This window comes from Aotus nancymaae, unplaced genomic scaffold (genome assembly GCF_030222135.1).
Source record: "Aotus nancymaae isolate 86718 unplaced genomic scaffold, 86718_ANA_hifiasm-v0.15.2.pri h1tg000040l, whole genome shotgun sequence".
NCBI lineage: Eukaryota > Metazoa > Chordata > Mammalia > Primates > Aotidae > Aotus > Aotus nancymaae.
This window is the reverse complement of record NW_026988454.1, coordinates 127,387,321-127,409,733: the sequence shown is the minus strand read 5'-3', so window position 1 is coordinate 127,409,733 and position 22,413 is coordinate 127,387,321. Positions and strand designations below refer to the sequence as shown.

The window sequence follows — 22,413 nt, the reverse complement described above, 5'->3', positions numbered from 1 at the left end:
AGTGTTACATGTTTTGTCTCTGAGTTGCCTATTTTTTTCTTTCTATTTTTCTACATAGAAAGTAGTGTTAGTGGAAACACTTTGTGTAAATACCTATTATATTTGGCCAAAGTAGTACTCAGAGGAGAGTTTATATTCTTAAATTCGTTTGTTAAACAACAAGAAAGATTAAAATTTAACCAAAAGAAAGTAGCAGAGAGTAACTAATAAGAGATCGTTAGGGAATTCTTGAGATAAAAGCAGATAGTATATTTCACATAACTTTATGTTATATATGTTACACCTTAGTGAAAGGCAGAAGTAATGAAGTAAAGAAACCAAAAAGATCATTAAAATGAATTTGTATTTTTTTAAAGATTTCTGGCAATTTTGACCAAGAAAGAGAAAAAAAACACTACACGTGAGGATGTTATAAAGAATATTATTGGCTGGGTGTGGTGGCTCATGCCTGTAATCCCAGCACTTTGGGAGCCCACAGTGGGTGGATTACTTGAGGTCAGGAGTTCGAGACTACCCTGGCCAGCATGGTGAAACCCCTCCTCTACTGAAAATACAAAAATTAGCCAGGTGTGATGGCACACACCTGTAATCCCAGCTACTGAGGAGGCTGAGGCTGAGAATTGCCTGAACCCAGAAGGAGCCTCTTTTTTGAGACTCTGTCTCAAAAAAAATAAAAGAATATTCTTAATTGTACATTTTAAAATAACTAAGAGTGTAACTGGATTGTTTGTAACACAAAAGATAAATGCTTCAGAGGATGGACGCCCCGCTCTCCATGATGTAATTATTTTTCATTGTATGCCTATATCAAAACATCTCACGTACCCTACCATGTACCCACACAAAAATTAAAATTAAAAAAATTTTTTTTAATTAAAACTTCAAAAAAGATTATAGCCAGTCACAGTGGCTCATGACTGTAATCCCAACTCTTCAGGACGCAGAGATGGGAGGATAGCTTGAGCCCAGGAATTTGAGACCTGCCTGGGTAATATAGTGAGACCCCGTTCTCCACAAAAAAAGGAAAGAAAAAAGACAAAAAAAGAGAATATATAACCTCAAGAGATTTTAAAAATTAATGATAAGATGATTTATAGGAATACATTTTATGTGGTTAATCAGAGTTGGAGCCATTCCCTGGGAGCATTTAAAATTGTTCTGGGAGAATTTTGGTCTGTCACAATGACTGGTTAAGGTGGGGTTGCTACTGGCATTTCATGCCTGGAAGCCAGGAATGCTAAGCATCTTATACTATGCAGGACAGTCCTTCACAGTGAAGAATTTTCCCACCCAGAAATGCCATTTGTACCTATAGAAATGACAAAAACTGACAGAAGTGGAAAGCCTTAATAGATCTATGAGGTAGAAAGCCCATCCTCTAAAAGGACACTAGGTTCATGTGATTTTATGGTAGTTTTATTTAACTGGCTATTCCTGTTAAATTATTTCAAATGTAGAAAAAGTCTTCTGAAATCATCACACAGGGCAAGCATATCCCAGAGCAGTGATTCCTGTTTTGTATAGCATAGTCATTTATTTCTCTTTCATATTTGACTCTTTGCTTGCTGAACGTTCTGGACATATTACCACTCAGAGAAATAGTGGACAACTTTCTAGGTTTGATAGCAAATGGGAAAGTAGCCAAGAGCTCTAAAAGCCATCTTGTTCTCCGTGGTACTTTTTTGTAGCATCCGCTAATAGTGCTTGGGTCCAGGTGAAGTGGTACTTAACAGAGGACAATGATGAATGATTATCTAAGACAGTGATACGTGTGGACTCTTTGGCATGCAGCTGCACTTCAGAGGTTTTTGAGATTAAGTCAGTATTTCTGAGAGCTAGGCATTTGAGTCTGTGCACAGTTTGTGCATGAGTATGAAGACCTTAATCCTTCCAAAGGGGAGGAAACAGTTTTTAGCTTCTCCCTCTACTCCTATATCAGAGTACCAATTCCTTAGCCTGGGGAATTCTAGAGTGTAAATCTTGGCTTTTCCCTTTGCAGTTTTATATTGTTTTATCAGGTGTGCTTCCATCTGTAGTCCCACTTTTACTGTTGGTTTAATGAGATTTCGGGAAGAAGAAAAAATATGTACCTGTATTCAATCTATCATCTTTACTGAGAAGTCCAGGCTAGATTTTCAAGGTAAATGTCCAGGAGTATGTTTGGATGCTTTTTCCAAAGGGAAAACATATAAATGAGACAGTTTAACAATTAAGCCTTATCTTCAGCAGCTTCCTCTTCTCTTCCCTTCTTTTTTAAAAAGTAGGAGTCTTGCTCCATTGCTAGGCTGGAGTGCAGTGGTGTAGTCATAGCTCCCTGTAGCCTCAAGCTCCTGGGCTCAAGCAGTCCTCCCTCCTGCCTTAGCCTCCTGAAGAGCTAGGACTAAAGGCATGTGCCACCACACCTAGCTAAAAAATTTTTTTAGAGATGGGGTCTCACTGTGTTGTCCAGGCTAGTCTTGAACTCCTGGCCTCAAGCAATCCACCTCAACCTCCCATGTAGCTGGGATCGCAGGCGCAAGCCACTGCACCAGACTTTTCTCACCTTCTTGCATTAGAGGAATTCCTACACAAAGTCCTGCTATATAACTGTCTTCCTCTTTTTAATTTATGTTTCTGAGTTGGAATAGTTCACTCTTCTTTCCATTGTGGAACAAGTCCAAGCCTTATGAAATGTGCTTCTAAATTTTCCTCCACCAAATAAATGTATTGACAGCCTTTATATAGATGTATATTATGCATTTATATACATGAGACATACGTAAAATAACTGAAAGATGAGAGATTATGTTAAATTTATATCAAAGTGGTATAAAAGTAATTTTGGGGCCGGGCGCGGTGGCTCAAGCCTGTAATCCCAGCACTTTGGGAGGCCGAGGCAGGTGGATCACGAGGTCAAGAGATCGAGACCATCCTGGTCAACATGGTGAAACCCCGTCTCTACTAATACAAAAAATTAGCTGGGCACGGTGGCGCGTGCCTGTAATCCCAGCTACTCAGGAGGCTGAGGCAGGAGAATTGCCTGAACCCAGGAGGCGGAGATTGCGGTGAGCCGAGATCGCGCCATTGCGCTCCAGCCTGGGTATCAAGAGCGAAACTCCGTCTCAAAAAAGAAAAAAAAAAAAAAAAAAGTAATTTTGGTACCAAAAGAGGGATAAATTATGTCAGGGTAAGAGATCATAGTTTTATTAAAGAAATCGCACTTGAGCTGAACCCCTAGATAGAATTATACCTGATAGCAGAAGTAAGGAAGGAGAGAGCATTCCAGACGGGAGGAGCGGCACAGACAACAGTGAGAGGATGGGAGAGGATGTAGAGAGCGTGTTTGGAGAATGGTAAGAGTAATCCAGTTTGGCTGGAACAAAGGAAACTTGTCATAGAGCATTGGCTCTCTAGTGTCACTGTTTATTCCCAAGATGATGAAGCGCTATTGAGGCTTTTTGAATCAGATGACAGGTTAGGAGCCACACTTCTCAAATATACAATTGTGGACTCTTAGATTGCTTAGACTGGGAGAGACTGAGGCGGGAATGCCCTAAAGTCAAGAGACTTCATGGAGTCTCTCGAAAGTATCAGAGCCCAGACTAGAGGCAGAGGAGGAAGTTACAGGAAGGGAGGTATGAATGGGAGAAGTATAGAAGAAGCAGAATTAACAGGAACATGCAACAAAATGTGTAGGAATCAGGAGAGGAATTTGAGGATGATTCTGAGATTTGAGCTTGGTTAATTGAGAAAATAATGTACAACTAACAGAAATAAGAATTGAGGGAGGGGCATGTTTGAAGGAAGATGTGAAGTCCGGTTTTGAATGTGTTACGTTTGAGGTGTTTTAGGTACCAGAGAACATCCAAGTAAAAATACTTCATAAACACTTGGAAATAGGAGTCTGATAAGAGATGTTAAGATTAGAAATACAGATTTATGAATCATCCAAGTTGAGGTGATTCGTAACATAAAAGAGAATCCAGGTCAGGCACGGTGGCTCATGCCTGTAATCCCAGCACTTTGGGAGGCTGAAGTGGGTGGATTGCTTGAGGCTAAGATTATAAGACAAGTCTAGCCAACATAGTGAAACCCCGTCTCTTCTAAAAATACAAAAATTTGCTGGGTATGGTGGCACATGCCTATATCCCAGCTACTTGGGAGACTGAGGCATGAGAAGCACTTGAACCTTGGAAGTGGAGGTCACAGTGAACCAAGATCATGCCACTGTACTCCAACCTGGGTGACAGAGCAAGACTCTCTCTAAAAAAAAAAAAAAAAAAAAAAAGACGGGAGAGTGAAGAGGTCAAAAACTGAACTTAGCCTGGGCAACATAGTGAGATCTTCTTGTGTCTATGAATATAAAAAAGTAAAACTATTTAGCTGGGTGTGGTGGCATGCACCTGCAGTCCTAACTACTTGGAGGCCGAGGTGGAAGAACTGCTTGAGCCCAGGAGGTCGAGTCTGCAGTGAGCCATGATCACACCACTGAACTCCAGCCTGGGTGACAGAGCAAGACTCTGTCTCCAAAATAATAATAATGATTATTTTTTAAAAAAGAATAGAGCTTATATTTAGAGGCACAAGGGGAAAGACATGTAGGAAAACTGGGAGAATGCAGTATCTTAAGAGGCAAGGCTGAATGTGACAGAAAACCCTCAATAACAGTGGTTTGAACTAGATAGAAGTCCAAAGTAAGGAGTGCTAGGCTCAATGGCAGTTCATGACCATCAAGGACCCAGTTTCCTTCTGCCATCTCATGTTTCAAGATGGTTATCCAAGTTCAAACCATCAGCATAGGAATGAAGAAAGAAAGGGGAGAATGACACTTTAAAGACAGTTCCCAAAAGTTACACATGCCACTTTCGCTTATAACTCATTGGCCAGAACTTGATCATGTGGTTACACCTAGCTACAAAGGAGGTGGGAAATAATTGTCTTTATTCTAGGTGTCTGTGAACCTGTCTAAAAATCCCATAAGCAAGGAAGGAAGGGGAGAGGGTACTGGGGACAATGGACAAACAGTATCCATTGATATAGAAAGAGCTAGAAGGATGAAAACTAGAAAGAAGGTTAGGCAATTAGAAGGCCATTGGTAAATCCTAAATGGGGTCTATTCTTTCTAAGGTAGGAGAGAAGTGATGAAATTACCCCAAATTTTTACATGGTGTTGAGAGTAGTCATTAAAAACGTTTGGTATGTCTTCTCAAGAAATTGGTGTGATTATCCTCCAAAAAGTGCAGGTGCCTTGGGTAAAGATGATGGCTTAAAGAGAGCAGAAGTGATGAGGAAATCGATCTTAACATAGTTTTCAAGAGATGAATGAAAAGCTCACTAGGCCTTGTAATCAGGCTTGCATTTGAATTCTTGCTCTAGCACTTATTGGATGGTGACCTTTATTTAGGGAGTCATTTAACCTCTTTAAGCCTCAGTTTCTACATGTAGAAGGGATACTAATTCTTACCTCGTGGTTGTTGTGAATATTAAAAAGAAAATGCTTGGCCTAGTGTCTGGCACAGAAGGAATAGTACTCAATAAGCAATAGCCGTTGGAAGCCAGCTGAGTTAGGTGAATTGGTAGAGGACTCAAGTCAGTTGTTTCTTGAGTATTTAAAAGGGCTCAACATTCCAGCAACTGGAGAAGCGAAAGCAAATGGCTGTGAATACCCAGTACAAGAACTGGCAGAAGATCAAGGGGAGTAAAGACAGCAAATGTACTATCAAATTAGACATGGTTAGATATCATGGCTGGTTGGAAGCTGATCCAGGCAGAGCTGGCATATTGAAAACTAGGGAAGTTTGGGGGCCAGAGGTTAGAGGTCCAATGACAGGCAATGAACAGACACTTCAGAAGTTCAGGAAATGAGGGAGATGTGATGAGGTAATCAAGACCAACTCAGTGTGAAACAGTCTTAAGTCCCAAAGCTGGGCTCTACCTGTGGACCCCAAGGTGAGTACAGATGGCTCCTAGTCTGGAAGATTCTCCACTGTGCTGTTACATGTGATCAAAAACCAAACTTACAAGAATACTGGCCTTCCCTGGCATTTGAGTTTTTATTCTGCCTCTTTAACAGGGCTACTCAGAAGAAACCAGTCTCCTTTGCAGAGTCAGGAGAAGGGAAACCAGCCTCTGTGTGCAGTGTTAGCATGATGAGCTAAGAGTTCAGAAATGACTGTAAATGAAAAATGGTGATAATGATAGCAGCTATCATTTACTGAATGCTTCCTATGGGCCAGCTGCCATGCTGATTTCATTTACGTTGATTATGTCATTGTATATCTTGTGACAAATCTTCAGGGTAGGGGCTATTTTTGTCCCTGTTTCAGAGATGAGGAAGAAAAGGTTAGGTATTGGAGCTAAGATTTAAACCCTAGTCTGACTGAATCCAAAGCCTATACTTTTAACCATGAGGCTAAAACCATTTCATCAAAAGCCGTGCTGCTATTCACGTTCTTCACATCATAGAACTGAAAGGGACCATAGAGAGGTCATTGAATCACAGATTCAAACCAGTCTAAATCACAAAGCCCTGGAGAATGCGTCCCAGGCATTCATTTTTTGAAGAGACCTAGAGAGGAGAAGTCACAGGGATGGGACTAAAACATGGGCTTCTTGAATTCCAGTCTAGCACTTATTCTATTTCTCAGGTTGCCATGAACCAGAATGAACTCTCAGTCTATTTGTCTTATCAAATTGTAGTCTTCAGCAAATCTCTGAATAACTTGGTCAGGACCTTCCTTCCAGGGAGAGCCTGGTGACCCTCTGAAAGCAACCATGTAATTGGGAGTTCTCCTGCACATTCACGGTTTTTGACGCTCACCATAGTGACTCTGCAGTTGGAGGATTCCAATCCTAATGATACGGAGAACACAAAACAACACGGGACACTGGGTCCCCCAGCCTTCTCCTCTGGGTCTGAGGATTGATTTGAGTTAGCAACTCTTCACATGAGCTGCATTCTTCAGCCTTAATTTAAATGGGCAGAGGTGAATGAAAAAATGTGTAAATATGAAAATGTTATTATTCAAAAACCCTTGAGATCCCATAGCTCATCGTAGTAATTAAAATGCAGCACAGAAGACCCCTTACTTCAGTAGCTCACAGGGTAAAAGGAAAATGAATGAGGATCACAAGTTGATGGGATTGGGAATTAGCATGCTGGTGTGCCCTATTGAGTAGAGCAGCTGGCCTTGGTGTATGGGTAGCACAAGAAACAGGCCTCCCTCCCTGTGTGCTGTTACCTCCTTGTTTCTCTCCTAGAAGGGCAGACTGTGGCGAGGGCTGAGGGAAGAGCTGGGGGACCATTGGAAGTAGTGTAGAGAAAAGCCTAAGGGTTCTCTTCTGCATCTTCAGTAGTCCCTGGGCATGTTGCCCAGGCTGGTCTGGAGCTTCTGAGCTCAAGTGATCCTCTTGCCTCAGCCTCCCAAATTGCTGGGATTACAGGTGTGTGCTGCCACACCTGGCCCTTCTCTGCCTTTTCTAATGTATTTCTACTTCTCTGTAAGCCTGACAAGGTCTTACTTCTCCTTCAGTGCTCAGCCCGAAAGCTACCTCTTCTGAGAAGCCTTCTGGTTCAAAGTAATCAGGCTTTCTTTTTGTCTGCCATGCATATGGTTTATACCTATCTTAAAGCATTGAGGCAGACTTGCTTTCATTATTTTTTTAAATTATTATTATTATTATTATTTTTTGGTAAGATAAGATCTTGCTCTGTCTCCCAGGCTAGAGTACAGTGGCACAATCACAGCTCACTGCAGCCTTGAATTCCTGGACTCAAATTATCCTCCTATGTCAGCCTCCCAAGTAGCTGGGACTACAGATGTGCACCACCACGCCCAGCTAATTTTTAAATTTTTTATAGAGATGAGATCTCGCCATGTTGCCCAAGCTCCTCTTAAACTCCTGAGCTCAAGCACTCCTCCTACCTCAGGCTCCCAAAGTGTTGGGATTACAGGTGTGAACCACCACGCCTGGCCTCTTTATCTTCATATCACCTGGGTGCCTCCTGAGGGCAGACACTTTGTACACATTTGTTGATGGGATGAGTGGGTACAGTGACAGTTCTGGGGCCTGTCTCAGAGTTTCTTGCTTTAGCCCACTTACCACATTACCTTCTGTCCCCTCCTCCTGCTGTTCAGAGTTATAAGGATGGTGCAGGTAATGAATGCTTGTGAAGTGCTTTATATCTTACAGAAGTACTTTCATGTACATTGTCTTTGATGATCCTTGTGACAGACCTGTGAGGAACTGAGAAGTAGTTGATCTCATCTGTGAGCAGAGTGTGTAATGGCTCCCATGTGGAGGATAATAACAATTTTAACATCTATGGAGAGTGTGGCATGTGCCAGACATGGTTCTTAATGCGTTACACGTATAATTTAATTACCACAGCAGTCCCCCAATTAAGATCCCGGAATTGCAGAGAAGTTCAGTAATTTGCTTAAGAACTGCTTCTTGATCAGTATACTCTATTGTTAGTACCTTGTCCCTAAGAGACCTTATATTATCCTGACTTTGCCCAAGGAATAAACGTTTGATTGAGTAATTCTTTTCCCACCCATTGATTTGCCAAAAAATCCTATCTTGGCCTTGGATGTAGTTTTTAATGGGAACGAGAGCACCAGCCTTAGGCTCTTAGATGTCGGCAAGCTTTTCAGATACCAGAGTGTCTTTCTTAGGAATTGCCTGGCTAAGTCATATGGTTATAAGAAGTTCTTTGCGTCATTTCTTGTATTCCACAAAACATTGGTGGATTGTGGTTTCTCTAATAGGATTCTGACCCTCAGAGATTCTTCCTCCACATATTTCCTTCCTCCATAAGTTTCCATTCTTTCTTTCTGCCTACTTCCTCCCCCCTGGCATGTGTCTGGTATTGAGCCCTTGGCATCTGTCTCTCTCTCATCATTGATAGCTAACGTGAATGGGCTACTGTTTGACAGGGCCTGCATTGTTGGCTCCCACAGCAGTAGTTCGAGCATTCTCTGTGGCCTGGGTTCTGAGGTCCACCCAGGCAGTCTGAGCCAGACTGGCCCCCGGTTCTGAGCGATGGTGTTTTTCTTTTATTGTTGGTCCCCTTAGCTTCCAGTTGTTAAATATGAAGCTGGAAGTTGATACAAAGCAGTAGAAGCCTGTGCTCCTTTTACCACAGTCATCTTGCATTCAAATATAGTCAGAGAGACATTGTACCTTGGGCCAGGATTTGTAGGAAGTTGGCTGTTAGAATGTGGTCCCAGAGATGGCAAATTTGGCAGCCTGATTAACCCTTCCCATTGGCTTCTCCTAGGAAGTACTATTGCCCTGAACCACATTAAATGGTCATGTGTCATCCTGACTATAGCCCCACCATGCAGCACCATGGGTAGCTTTGTTCTGGCTGCCAGTTATTATGTGATATTCATAGCCATGAGTCGTGGCTTCCTGGGGCCTAAGTTAAACAATATGAAACTCTTATGTAATCAGCATTCCCCAGATAAAGGATTCAAGTTTTTCAGGGCTCATTTATTGCTCAGGACCTGATCTTTGGGGTATAGCATTTTTGAGTTGGGGTGTGAAGGTCCCAAAGTCATCAAGTGTAGAGGAGGGGCTGGGTGCAGTGGCTCATGCCTGTAATCCCAGCACTTTGGGAGGCCAAGGCAGACAGATCACTTAAGGCCAGGAGTTCGAGACCAGCCTGGCCAACATGGCAAAACCTTGTCTCTACTAAAAGTAGAAAAAAATTAGCTGGATGTGGTGGCACATGCCTGTAGTCTCAGCCACTCAGAAGACTGAGACTGGAGAGTGGTTTGAATCCGGGTGGCAAGAGGTTGCAGTGAGCCAAGAGTGTGCCACTGCACTCCACCCTGAGCAACAGAGTGAGACTCTGTCTCAAAAAAATAAAAAAGTATAGAGGAAGGAGCTGCCAAAGGTTGTGCTTCTGTGCTCCTGTGGATAAGTAATCAGAACCATAAAGTGGAGCTAATTGGCTGCCCCTTGGCCACTTCTGTAGACTCGTGAAAAGCTGAACAGACTGTGGAGACTGAACTGCTCTTCTGGAGTGGCGGGGATGGGAGAACTGTATCCCTGCTCAGACCTCAGTGAGTTGGGCTCACTCTGAGAGCTGGTTGTTGAGACCATTTCTTAGAGGCTGTTTTAGAAGAACCAGTGTTATAGGACAGTAGTGTCATGTGTGGGCAGTGGAGACTGCATTTTAGTACATTGGGTTTATAAAGCACTGCTCATTTTGCACCCCTCCTCACCTGGCTACCCTTTCCAGTTGCAGAACGGAACCTTAAGAAGGGGCTTTGGGCCTTCAGGTGTGCTGATGAGGGAGAGTGGGTGCTATGCAGGCAGCAACAGGAGAGGTACTCAGGCAGGGCTCTCGCATCCCATCTCTAAGAGGGAGAAGTGTGCCACCGTGACACGGTGGAGACTTGGATTCTCGTCACTGTCATGTTATTAAAGGGATTTTTAAGTATCATGCAGCCCAGCCTACTTATTGCAGACACTGAGGCCCAGTAAGATGAAGTCACTGCCAAGGCCACACAGCTAGAGAGCAGGTCAGCCAGGACCAGAGCCAGATTTTCAGGCTCCTAGGTTATACCACCTGGGGTGACCACTAAGACTCCTCCTCTGTAAACATAGTTGGTCCTTTTGGTTTTAATCCTTCTGGAGCTCAGCTATTCTGAGCTCATGAATAGTTCTTGGGAGTTTTGAGCAGACTAGGGAATTGTTTGGTGTAGGTACTATAGATTCCATGTATAGAGAAGATAAAGTTGAATATTATGGAGTGTGAGCTAGTGCTGGACATAGTGTTGTTATTTACTCTGATGATGTAGCTTAAAATCTTTAATGGGACTGAGTTCATGCAAGGAAAGCTTGCATGAACTCAGTGTAGTTTGCCAGTGTAGTGCTGATGTTAGATTCTGATTTGGGCAATTATTTATGCTACTTCAGGGCAGAGGTATCTGAGTGTACAGTAGTAGCTGGCCTCATGAGCTAGCAGTGTCAGGTTTCTAGGATGTCAGGGAAGTCTCGAGAGAACTGCAAATGTCTCCTGGCATTGACAAATTAGACCATTTTGTTTTCAGTGGATCAACTAAGGTTAAACTTAAACAAATATGAGCAGCTGGGAGACTTTGGAAGGAGCAAGATGTGCACATTCTCCAGAAAAAAAAGAGAGAGAGAAAATCTGTGCTCCCTGAGGAAGGAAGGATGAGGCGTGGAACTCGGAATGGCCCCCTCCGAGGAAGGAAGCAGTTATTTCTCTGCTGTTTTGTTTCTGTTAAGGAATTCCAGAAGTTGCAGGTTACAGACCATGACCTCTATTTTTTTTTTTTTTTTTTTTTCTGTTGCTGCTTGCCAGAGGAAGGGAGGGCGGGTGGCCTTTAAATAACACTTTGGCCTTTATGGAAATGTATCAGATGTTCCAGGAGTGAGTCTCACTGCTCGCGCTTGCTCACTGGCACTCTCACTTTTGCTCCACGCTCACTCACTCTGTCCTCACTTGTGTCCTTTATCTAGGTTATAGTTAACACTCTTCTCGCCTTATATAGCAAGGTCTGGTCGTTAATGTTAACAGAAATCTAACAACAGGGAAGGCTGCCAGATAGCATTAATCAGGCCAGTGTTTGGAATTTCATAAATGCTCTGACTTTGGGTACAAATTGAACATTAAGAACAATACAAAAGCTGTCTTCCTTCCTCTCTCTTCTTGTCTCCTCTCCCCTCCCCAGCCTATCCAGTTTCTCTCTCTGTCTCTCTGTGAATTCCTCTGCTCTGCCTTATGCTTTCTACAGTGGAACTTTGTTGATTTTTGCCACGTTTAATTTTTTATTTCTCTGTCTCTCCGTCCACTCCAAGACCACAGGCGGAGCAGCAGCAGCCGGAGCCAGGACTCTGCGGAGGGGCAGGACGGGCAGGTCCCAGAGCAGTTCTCAGGTCTCCTCCACGGCTCCTCCCCAGTGTGCGAGGTGGGGCAGGACCCCTTCCAGCTGCTGTCTACCGCTGGCCAGAGCCATCCAGACGGGTCCCCCCAGCAGGGCGCCTGCCACAAGGCCAGCATGCAGCTGGAGGAGACGGGTGTGCATGCTCCTGGAGCCTCCCAGCCCAGTGCCCTGGACCAGAGCAAGAGAGTGGGCTACCTAGCAGGCCTGCCTACCACCAACAGCCGCTCGCACCCTGAAACTTTGACTCACACAGCATCTCCACACCCTGGTGGTGCTGAGGAAGGAGACCGGAGTGGGGCCAGGAGCCGAGCCCCTCCCACCAGCAAACCCAAAGCTGAACTCAAACTCAGCCGCAGCTTGTCCAAGTCTGACTCTGATCTCCTGACCTGCTCACCCACAGAGGACGCTACCATGGGGAGTCGGAGCGAGTCCTTATCCAACTGCAGCATTGGGAAGAAGAGGCTGGAGAAGTCACCCTCCTTTGCCTCGGAGTGGGATGAGGTAAGGCTGACTTGACGTCATGGGGAGCTAGGCTGGCCAGGTTGACTGCAGCCCACCACAGCTCTCCTGCATGCCAACTCCCAGGCCCAGGATCTGGGCATGGTTGCCCTGGTTCCTTCGCTCCATAACTAATGTGTTTCTGACAATCGTAAGAGGAGGCGAGCTTCAGGTAGCCTGGATCACAGAGGACAGGTTCATTAATGGTTAAATTAGAGGGTGGAGGCCCCAGCAGAGCAGAGCTGTTGAGGGAGGGGGCAGTTCCTAGAAATGACATGTTGTTTGGAAATATTTGGATCCCATCAGCCCCATTGAGAGAATCATGCTCACCCTGGGGATGCTTAAGAAGAACTGGAGTACTCCTATGAGTCCTTCAGGAGGAAGAGAGGAGACCCAGGGCTAGCTGAGAAGTGTGAGGGGTGTTGGGGGGAAGACAGGGGTAGGGCAGGGGCAAAAGCTGAAAGGGGGCTTTTCTTTTTTTATATATAATTTCAACTTTTATTGTAGATTCAGGGGGTACATATGCAGGTTTGTTACATGGGTATATTGTATGATGCTGAGGTTTGGGGTATGATTGATGTCATCACCCAGGTATTGGGCATGGTACCCACTAAATAGTTTTTCAGCCCTTGCCCGCACTCCCTCCCCTCTCCAGTAATCCCAGTGCAGTGTCTGTTGTTGTATCTTTATGTCCATGAGTACCCACTGTTTAAGGGAGAACATGCTGCAGTGTTTGGTTTTCTGTTCCTGCATTAATTTGCTCAGGATAATGGCCTCCAGCTGCATCCATGTTGCTGCAAAGGACATGATCTCATTCTTTTTTATGGCTGCAAGAAGAAGGCTTTTCTATTCCCTGCTTCTTCATGGTTATTCTTACTGTGCTGTCCTGGAAGGCCAAATACTTCTTCCAGCAGAAGGCTCCTGCCTATCCCACATTCCCAGATTGGTCAGGCAGAAGAGGGATAAGTGGTTTAGGAACGAAGATTAGGGAGTAGAAAACATTGGGAGTGTGAGGCCCAGTTTTCTTTCATAGCCATTATTAGTTGGAAATATGTACCGAAGTGTTTTTCAGTGACCTATGGCATGTCTCACTGAGCAGAAGAATGTGTTTCTCCAAGTCGAGTAAACACCCTGGGAATGTTAAAGTACCACCCTTGCAAGCTCCTTGCTGAGTGGAAGCTGCCTTTGAAGTGGACTGGGTCTGTCTCCGAGGAATAATTTCAAGAAATGCATTTAGCTCTCCAAGAGGAGGGAAACACTACAGCTGAAGTGTCCATTTGAACTATCTGTAGACTTAATGCCCTACCCAACTCTATTTGGGTAGGTGCTACAAAGTTATGTAAATCAAAGCCAGTCCATTTCCAGTGAAGGAACAGGGTGGGGCAGTTCTTCCAGATGAGATGAAGCTTAAGATTCTGATTAGGCAGACAGAGGAACCCTGTGCAGAAGATTTTCATTGCTTAGTAAACAAAGATTTGGTGAGCCTGTGCTAGATGCCTGGCCACTAGTGGAAAATGACTAGTGAGATAGCTCTGGGGAAGGGGTGTGCAGGAGATTACACACAGGAGTGTGTGTATTTGTAGGAATGTGTGCTCTACCTTTGTTTTTTAAAACAGATTTTTACAAATTTACAATCAGCTATAGGAAAAGTTCAAGATAAATTGAAGAGGAATGTGAAGATAAGTGCAGTGTGCTCTAAAATGGCCTTAGAGGTCAAGAGAGAAAAACATCCGTGACTCTCATCCACGTCTGAGATTATTTAAAAAAAAAAAATCAGTGGGTCGGGGAGTGGAGACAGGAGGTGTCAGAGGGTGGGAAAAGGCTTCAGGAAGGATCACAGAGTGATGGAGTTTGACATGGAATTAAAAGACCGAGTCTTATGCTTAAAACCAGATTGAAGCTGGTAGGACGAGGAGAGGTGAGTGGAGAGAGCAGCATGAGCAGAGGCATGGAGCCGGGAAAGCTCCGGTCATTTGGTTTCTCTAGGGTGCTGAGTGTGTGTAAGGGCAGAATGAGAAGTAAGGGTACAAAGTGAGATTTGCACCAGGTAGTGAGAGAGCCTCGAGCATCGTGCCAAGAGATGAGAACAGTCAACCCTCCATATCTGTGGTTTTCTGCATCTATGGATTTAGCCAACTGTGGGTGGAAATGTTCAGGTGGGGAGGGGAATAATAATACAACAATTTTAAAATGCACATAAAAATACAGTATAACAGTTATTTACATACAGCATTTACATTGTATCAGGTGTTATAAGTAATCCAGAGATGATTTAGAATATACAAGAAGATATGTATAGGTTATATGCAATGGTATTTTATGTCAGGGACTTGAACATCCTCAGATACTGATATCGGGAGGGGTGTTCTGGAACCAATCCCTAGTGGCTACTGAGGGAATACTACTAGATATGCTATCAAGGCAGTATCTCAGAATCCTTCACGGGCTGGAAGACAGCTTTACCAGTCCAGTGAATCACCTCTTCTTTATGGCTCCCTCTGAGCGTATCCCCACCAGGAGAGGTTAGCAGTGCTGGGCAGTTCTTCACAGGATATTTATGTCCTGTTAACATTCAGCATGGCCAGGTAGTCTTATGGGCTCCACTGTTTCCTCCTGGCTGAGAAATACAAAATCACCTGGGCAAAGCTGGTATTAATTGAGGTTGGCTGTTTGTGTGCTCTGAAATGGCCATAGAGGTCATAAGCCAGTACCTCTTTACATCAAGAGGAGGTTCATGTGCTGATATCACCTGTGCAGATAAAGACTGCAGGTGCACACAGTGGCCCAGGGACTATCCGAGATCTAGGTGTTGTGGGCTAGTTCCCTAGTGTGGCTGAAATGCCAGAGCCCTGCTACATTTTAAATTTGAAAAAACTTAAAGGCAATTGAGGTCTTATTGGAACAAATTCAGAAGAGCAAGGTTTGCTTACATCATAAACATTAACAGGGCCCTTTATATGTAACCCTTCAATGTTGTTAGTGATGGTGTACTTGGTTTCTGTGGATATCTCTTTCTAAAGAGAAACGCTAAAAGTGTTTCCCCCAGTGATTGGCCCTAAACCCAGGGCTTTGGCAGGCTTTCCTGGAATAGGGCATTAGTTAATGGCTGCTCCCCACCCTATCCCTGACCAGTGCCTGAAGCCTGCTTTGCCATATCCTGTGCTTGCTGATTTTTTTCTTTGCTGTCCTTGGACCCTTGGGAGGTGGGGAACTCTGCTCTGAAGGCTCTGAAGTTGCTTGGGCCCAGCTCAGCTCCTCACTGTGAGGCCTGGGGAGGGAGAAGGAAGGCTGTGGAGTGGGAGCCCATCAGGCTGCTCCTAGAAGGAAGTGCAGGACAGCACATGAGCTCAGGTTCAGGAGTCAGCAGATCCAGCTTTAAGCCCCAGCTCCACCATCTCCACTTTGGTGCATGGATGACCTCAGTAAGCTCACTGTTATTATCCTTATTTGTGAAACTGAGACAGTCAGATCTGTGTTTCAGAGTGTTTTACCAATTAGAGATGTGTTTAACTGCCTAGCACAGTTTCTAGCATGCATAACATGGTAGATATTAATGTTACTATTGTGCTTGGAGCTTCAGAGAATGGGAACTGAAGCCTAGAGTGTCTTCAGACCTTAGGAAAGGCCAAGCTCAGGCCAGGCATGGTGGCTCATGCCTGTAATCCCAGCACTTTGGGAGGCCAAGGCAGGTGGATCAACTGAGGTCAGGAGTTTGAGACCAGCCTTGCCAAAATGGTGAAACCCTGTCTCTACTAAAAATACAGAAATTAGCCGGGCATAGTGGCATGTGCCTGTAGTCCCAGCTACTTGGGAGGCTGAGGCAGGAGAATTGCTGGAACCCAGGGGGCAGAGGTTGCAGTGAGCCAAGATCACACCACTGCACTGGGCAACAGAGTGAGACACCGTCTCAAAAAAAAAAAAAGAAAAGAAAAGAAAAGGCAGAGCTCTTTGCAGGAGGTTCTTTTGGTGTTTGATGGTGGCAGAGTGAAGGGAAACCACTAGAGTTCAAACCCTTCAACTAGTGATCCTCCTGCAGAGCTCTGCCTCACTACAGGGATGGGAGAGCCCACCCAGCCTGGGAAAGTAGGGCAGGCACCTTCCCCATTGTTCTCATTTGAGAAATTAATGAGCTTTCTGCTGAACTCCCTGAGAGGAGAAGAGAGGTTGGAGAGAAATCTATAGCCCTCTCTGTAGTTTATTTTTCAAATATGTTCTTCCACAGAAGGACCAGCAAATGGCTGGTTGTTTGGTTGTTGGGATGATGCTCTCTAGTTGGGGAACATGTATGGCTGATAGATTTGGGAGTCATTTTCTCCAAATACAGACTGCTCCTTATGGTGGCTTAACTCAGCCTTTGTTGTACTACCCTGAGCAAGATGACTTCTGAAAGATGGCCTGGGTAAGGTAAACCTCTGTGATCATATCTGTTAATGAAACTAGCATTCTCCCTATTTTCTATTATATTTTTGGTAACAAAGAAGTCATAAGAGTTTGGCTTTAAAAGAGCTCAGCCTAAGAGGAGATCTGAATCCAAGCTTCAGTAGTTATTTTCTGCATTCTCTAGTCAAGTCAAAGCACTCTTTGATGTCTTCATGATGCTTGGGACATAATAGAGGTTAAACTGAGAAGGCGTACATAAATAAAACTTCAAAAATATATAGATAAGGAGTGGGAAATTTACCTACATCCCTCCAAGCATACTTAACCTCTGTTAGCATTCGATACATATCCAAATTTGGGGTCTTGGTGTATTTACTGATTATAATTTGCTTTTCTTACCTAATTACTGCATGTCATGGATATCTTAACATGGCAGCATCAATAAGATCTGGATTCAGATCGTCATTCTAAAAAGTCTGAGTATTCTCTTGTATGGCTTTATCATAAGGTTGGTTGGTTTGTTGTTGAAGCTGTTCTCCAAACATTAGATGCCGCACAGGGCATTTTCCACCCTCCCTTCAGGTCCAGTTCCTATGTTTTCTATCTGCCTATGTGTCATGCATTAATAGGCCAAGGGATTGTTGGATTGGCTCTGTCCTTCTACTGAAGGCCACCACTCCTGGGAGGGACCTTCTCCCAATAGCTGTTCTCTCTGGGTTCTAGTAAATAGTCCCTCCCTTTGTCCCTTCTGACCTAAGGCTCCTCACTGCGACTAGCTCCCCTCCATGCACCTTTCCCAAACCTGTATAAATAATCCCATTTTGAAGTTCCTTCAAGTGCACAATTTGAATGTGCCATCTTTTCCCTCAGGGACCATGAGTGATACAGCTGTTTTTACTGTTTCTGTCAACTCTGAGCAATCATAGATGTCTGTGTGCTGGAGCAGTAAACATGGTTCTAGCATGTACACTGTAAATTAATCTTCATTTCCAAATGAACTAGAAGGCTTAGATATTCAGAATGCTGGGAAGCAGGAGAAATTCAACATTCAACTGGAAGCACCAGAGCTGCGGCAGTGGAGTCATGGCAAGACCAGCATTTAGATAGTTTCTTTCACTCTTTGCAGATTGGTTGAAAGGAGTGCCACTGAAACTGTAACCGAAGGAGGCATTATGCCTCCAGGAAAATCTCAAGGAGAAGTATCACAAGCAGCAGTAGTAGCTATTGGATCAGGTTCTAAAGGAAAGGGTAGAGAGAGTCAACAAATTAATTGTGGAAGTTGGAGACAAAATTCTTCTCCCAGAATATAGAGGCACCAAAGTAGTTCTAGGTGACAGGATTATTTCTTATTTAGAGATGGTGACATTCTTGGAAAGAATGCAGACAGAAATAAATCACTATTGAAGTGGCATCATGTGAAGCTGCCCCTTCCACTGAAGTCCTGAAATCTTTCATCATATAAATAATTTTCATGTCTCTCTTTATAGTAAACTAATGATATATAAAGTAATGACATCCAGTGTCTCTAAAATTTTATTTTTCAGGACTGATATAGACATTTTCAAATAAAAATATGTAAATTGAGCAAAATTAAAAATCCAAAACTCGAAGCCTTCCCCACTTCCTACTGTAGGAAAGAAACCTGTTCTCCCTTCATCAAGGTGGCGGTATCCTCAGCATCTCAGCTGTGTGTTCCTGTGTCAGAAGCTCCTTTTGTGTCTCCTCATCCTCTGTCTCTTGCACAGTGTGATGCACCCACAGCATACACACACATAGCACCAATTAACATCTGAGATAAATACCTTGTAGGAAGAACAGAAATGGCTTTCTGGTCATATTGTGGTTTGAATGTATAAAAAGTTAGATGTCAGATCAGTCTCTCACCTGCCTTGAAATGATATTGAAGTTTATGAAATAGAAAACCACAGAAGGCTGTTTCTCTACTTAGCATAAACATTGGAATCATTCAAAACATGGCTAAAGGCTTAAATGATAAATTTGCATTTTGTAATCAGCTTACATAATTATTAAATAAGTAGGAGACGGGTAAAGAGCAGGGACATGCTTTGTATGCATTTTGTGTAAGCTGAGAATAATTTCTGGTACAGGATTTTAGGGAATGTCCTGGTTTTGTCTGAAATGGTAGCTGAGGGGACCCTTGGCTCTTGAATCCTTTTCTTGAGAAGTGAAGTGGCAGCAACTGGGAGGACACCCTTTCAGGCCAAGTCCAGAAGTGGCCTCCTTGCCTCGCCCTTTCCAGCTCTGTGCCATTAGAGGCATGATGTCATCAAGAGACAAGCTGATTGGTTCAACTCCGTAGAGGCTTTGGCTGCTTTTAACCCTTGGGGGTTATGTGTTCAAGAAGAAGAATGTAAAATAAGGAGATTTGCGTTTCCACTGATGATGACTAAATTTCCCACGCCATATTCTACAGTGTGTATTGTTCTTCATTATGTAAACAAGCATGCTGTGTAGTCTTTTTTGCTGAGCAAAACCCTCCCACCCTGAACAAGAATGTGACACTCATACCTCTGGGGAAAGATTAGGGCCTGGAGTGTCTATTTAAGTTGCTTCCAAGTATACCCAGTAGTCACAACTTTTATCCTACATGAAGCACCCCTTAAGTTTCCATTGGCTTTAGGTGCTGTGGCAATATTGAGGTATTTTGTTCGTATTTTTAAAATAATCTCATTTATCTTATAGGCAGCCCTATAAAAAGTTTTGGCCTTTCTATCAGATAAAGTGATTTTTGTTAGCCTAGATTATATCTATACACACACACACAGACACACACACACACGTTCATATATGTGTGTGTGTGTGTGTGTGTGTGTGTATGTTTATATGCATTTTTATGGCTTTGATGCTAACAGGAGAAACTCTACAGTGTTGTGACTGAGCTGGGGTTAGTCCTGGCTCTGCGGTTGACTCCTGATGAGAAACTGGTATGTTCAGCACCCCTCTCTCCCGCTTGCTGGTCCCTGGCTGCTATCAGGCCTCTAACTGGTCAGGTGCTGGAAAGTGAGGGGAGTGCGCCCTCCCTGCTGCTGCCACTTCACTTCACTTCACTTCCTCATTGCTGCTGTCCCTATCTGTTACTCAGCTGTTTCCTTTTTCTTTTTCCCTTTGCTCTTTCTCCCCTTTTCTTCTATGCTCTTTTGTCTTATTTTCTTCCTCCCTACTTTTCTCATTCATTTTTCCTTTTCTTATTTTTGCTGGTGGCATTAAGAATGGGCTTCTCTTCTAGTCTTTTTGGCCCTCTGCACGAAAGGGATTTTGCTTTTATTTTCTCTTTTTAACATTATTCCAGGGTTGACCCACATTTCTATTCTGCACCAGCATTTCTATGCCACACACATCACCAGCCCCAGTCCCCACTAAACAGCCTGGTTCCCTTTAGCTGCAGCAAGAGGGCACCAGCAAGCACCAGGGAGGGACTTGGGGTATTTGCGAAACTGTCAGCAAAAGAATTTTCCTTTTCTCCCTTTTTCGTTTTGTTACGTTTTTGGGTTTTTGTTTTGTTTTGTTTTGTTTAAGACGGAGTCTTTTTTCCAGCCTGGAGTGCAGTGGAGTGATCTCGGCTCACTGCAATCTCTACCTCCCAGGTTCAAATGATTCTCCTGCCTTAGCTTCCCTAGTAGCCGGGATTACAGGCACGCGCCACCACACCCAGCTAATTTTTATATTTTTAGTAGAGATGAGGTTTCACCATGTTAGCCAGGATAGTCTTGATCTCCTGACCTTGTGATCTGCCCGCCTCAGCCTCCCTAAGTGCTGAGATTACCAAGCGTGAGCCACTTCGCCTAGCCACATTTTTTTTTTTTTAACCCCAGACTGAAAGTTTGGATGACAATGAATGCAGGTGAATATAGATGAGACGAATTTGATCTTTAATCCAGTTCATACAAATGCTGAGAATCACAGAAGGAAACATTTTCTGGGATATTCTTTTTATACTTTGGTTCTGGTTTTGTATCTTGTTTTTCTAGTAAAGTATCAATAGGATACAGAGTGCGTGATTTTATGTGACTTTGGGAATAATAGTTCATCTTATATTATTCTAAGCAATTGTGTCTAAAAACAAATAGAGGTATTTTACATTATCAGTAATAGTATAAAATTGAAGTATATTTGTATTACAGTTACTCATTCAGCTAATTTGTTGTGTACCTGCTCTGTTCCAGGTAGGTTCTAAGTGCTGGGGAAACAGCAACAAACAAAACAGACAAATCCTCTTGCCCTCATGGAGCTGGCATTCTAGAAAGCTGGAGGGGAATGATACTTTAAAAAGGATAAATAGGTAAAATTCATAGTATGTAGTTGACAATAGGGGTACTTATGAGAACAATACAGCTAAGAAGAGGATTAGAGGGTGCGGTGGGAGGAGGGTTGCCATTAGGTGAGTCAGCCAAGGAAGGCCCTTTGACCAGGACATGAAGGAGCAAGTTATGTGCGCTTGGGGCGGAGAGGGTGACACGAGTAGTTACTGGGCTACTTTCTCTTAATTAATTTCTCCTGTAAGAGAAATTTAAAATTCCACCCTACACTTAATATTGTCTTACAAATATATCTTGTAACTTGACTTTTACTTTTAACTTCCTTTTTCTTTAGTCATGATTGCTACTTGTTGCCTTTCTCATCTTGTTTTTTTCCCTTTGATTTCTTTATTTTAAGCTGTTGGGTGCATACTTTTAAACAGATGAAAATGTGAATGAAATCTGAATTTCTAAGAATTTCTCGAACTTGATCCTTGTTCTTGTCATCCTAGGCAAGGATATTGGGTGAGTTCTGGCAGAGGGGCTGGGTTATAGGTCATTATCTTAGGAAATGCCTTTCCATGAGCTCACTGCGTACTCAAGGCAGGAATAAAATCTGAAAACCAGGATCATGAAGCAAAGGGAAGAGAATTTAAAATTACTAAGACCAGAAGATGGCCAGAAATCTCGGAAATGGGAGATCCAGTGAGGGAGGACAACTGACTAGGTGTTCATGGAATCAGGGTAGGTGAGTTCAGGGTATGCCACCACCACCAGGAACACAGGAATGATGCTGATGTCCTAAAAGAGCACTCACGACAAATAATGTGCCCTGATGAATCTTAAATACATTCTCTCGGGAGCCAGGCCCATAGGTAATTGCAACCAGTAAGAGAAGGAGATATTGGTGGCCTCAGACATTCTCTGACCCTGGGTGGACTTAGGGGATGTCAGGGTAGAGGGAGCTTCTTAGAGACCAGATACGATGGTGGTCTGTGTGTATGCATGCACATGTGTGTGTATGTATCCCAGAGAAGTTTAATTTGTTTAGAGATGTGCTGTGTGGTCAGAGTGGCAGCCAGACAGTGGGGGATAGGCTTTTTCTTATATAAGACTCTGAGAGAGCAATTAATCTGGACCTCATTTGCGCTCCCTTTGAAATGTATGACCCTCAGAAACAACACAGGCTCTTTTCCTGACCCCCAGTGTTATGCTAGCATCCTCAAAGATGTGCTCTCTGATCTCAGCTCTGTGTTTTCATGGATGACTACCCTCCCTGCCTAGGATTTCTTTGTCCTACTTTCTTCTCCATAGATGTTCCCTTTAGATGCCACCAGGTGAGTAGCCAGTGGGTATGAAGAATGTTTGTGGCCTGT

The 22,413-nt window shown here is 43.6% G+C and overlaps 1 protein-coding gene across 5 annotated transcripts in view; it reads left to right on the top strand.

The window, feature by feature from the left end:
- ANKS1A (ankyrin repeat and sterile alpha motif domain containing 1A) overlaps positions 1-22,413 on the top strand; it is a 196,669-nt gene that overhangs the window by 109,823 nt on the left and 64,433 nt on the right. For all 5 annotated transcript variants that reach the window (XM_012461628.2, XM_012461626.3, XM_012461625.3 and 2 more), the window contains one exon: positions 11,818-12,404. In XM_012461628.2, the coding sequence (XP_012317051.1) occupies positions 11,818-12,404 (587 nt within the window). The remainder of the gene's footprint in view (positions 1-11,817; positions 12,405-22,413) is intronic.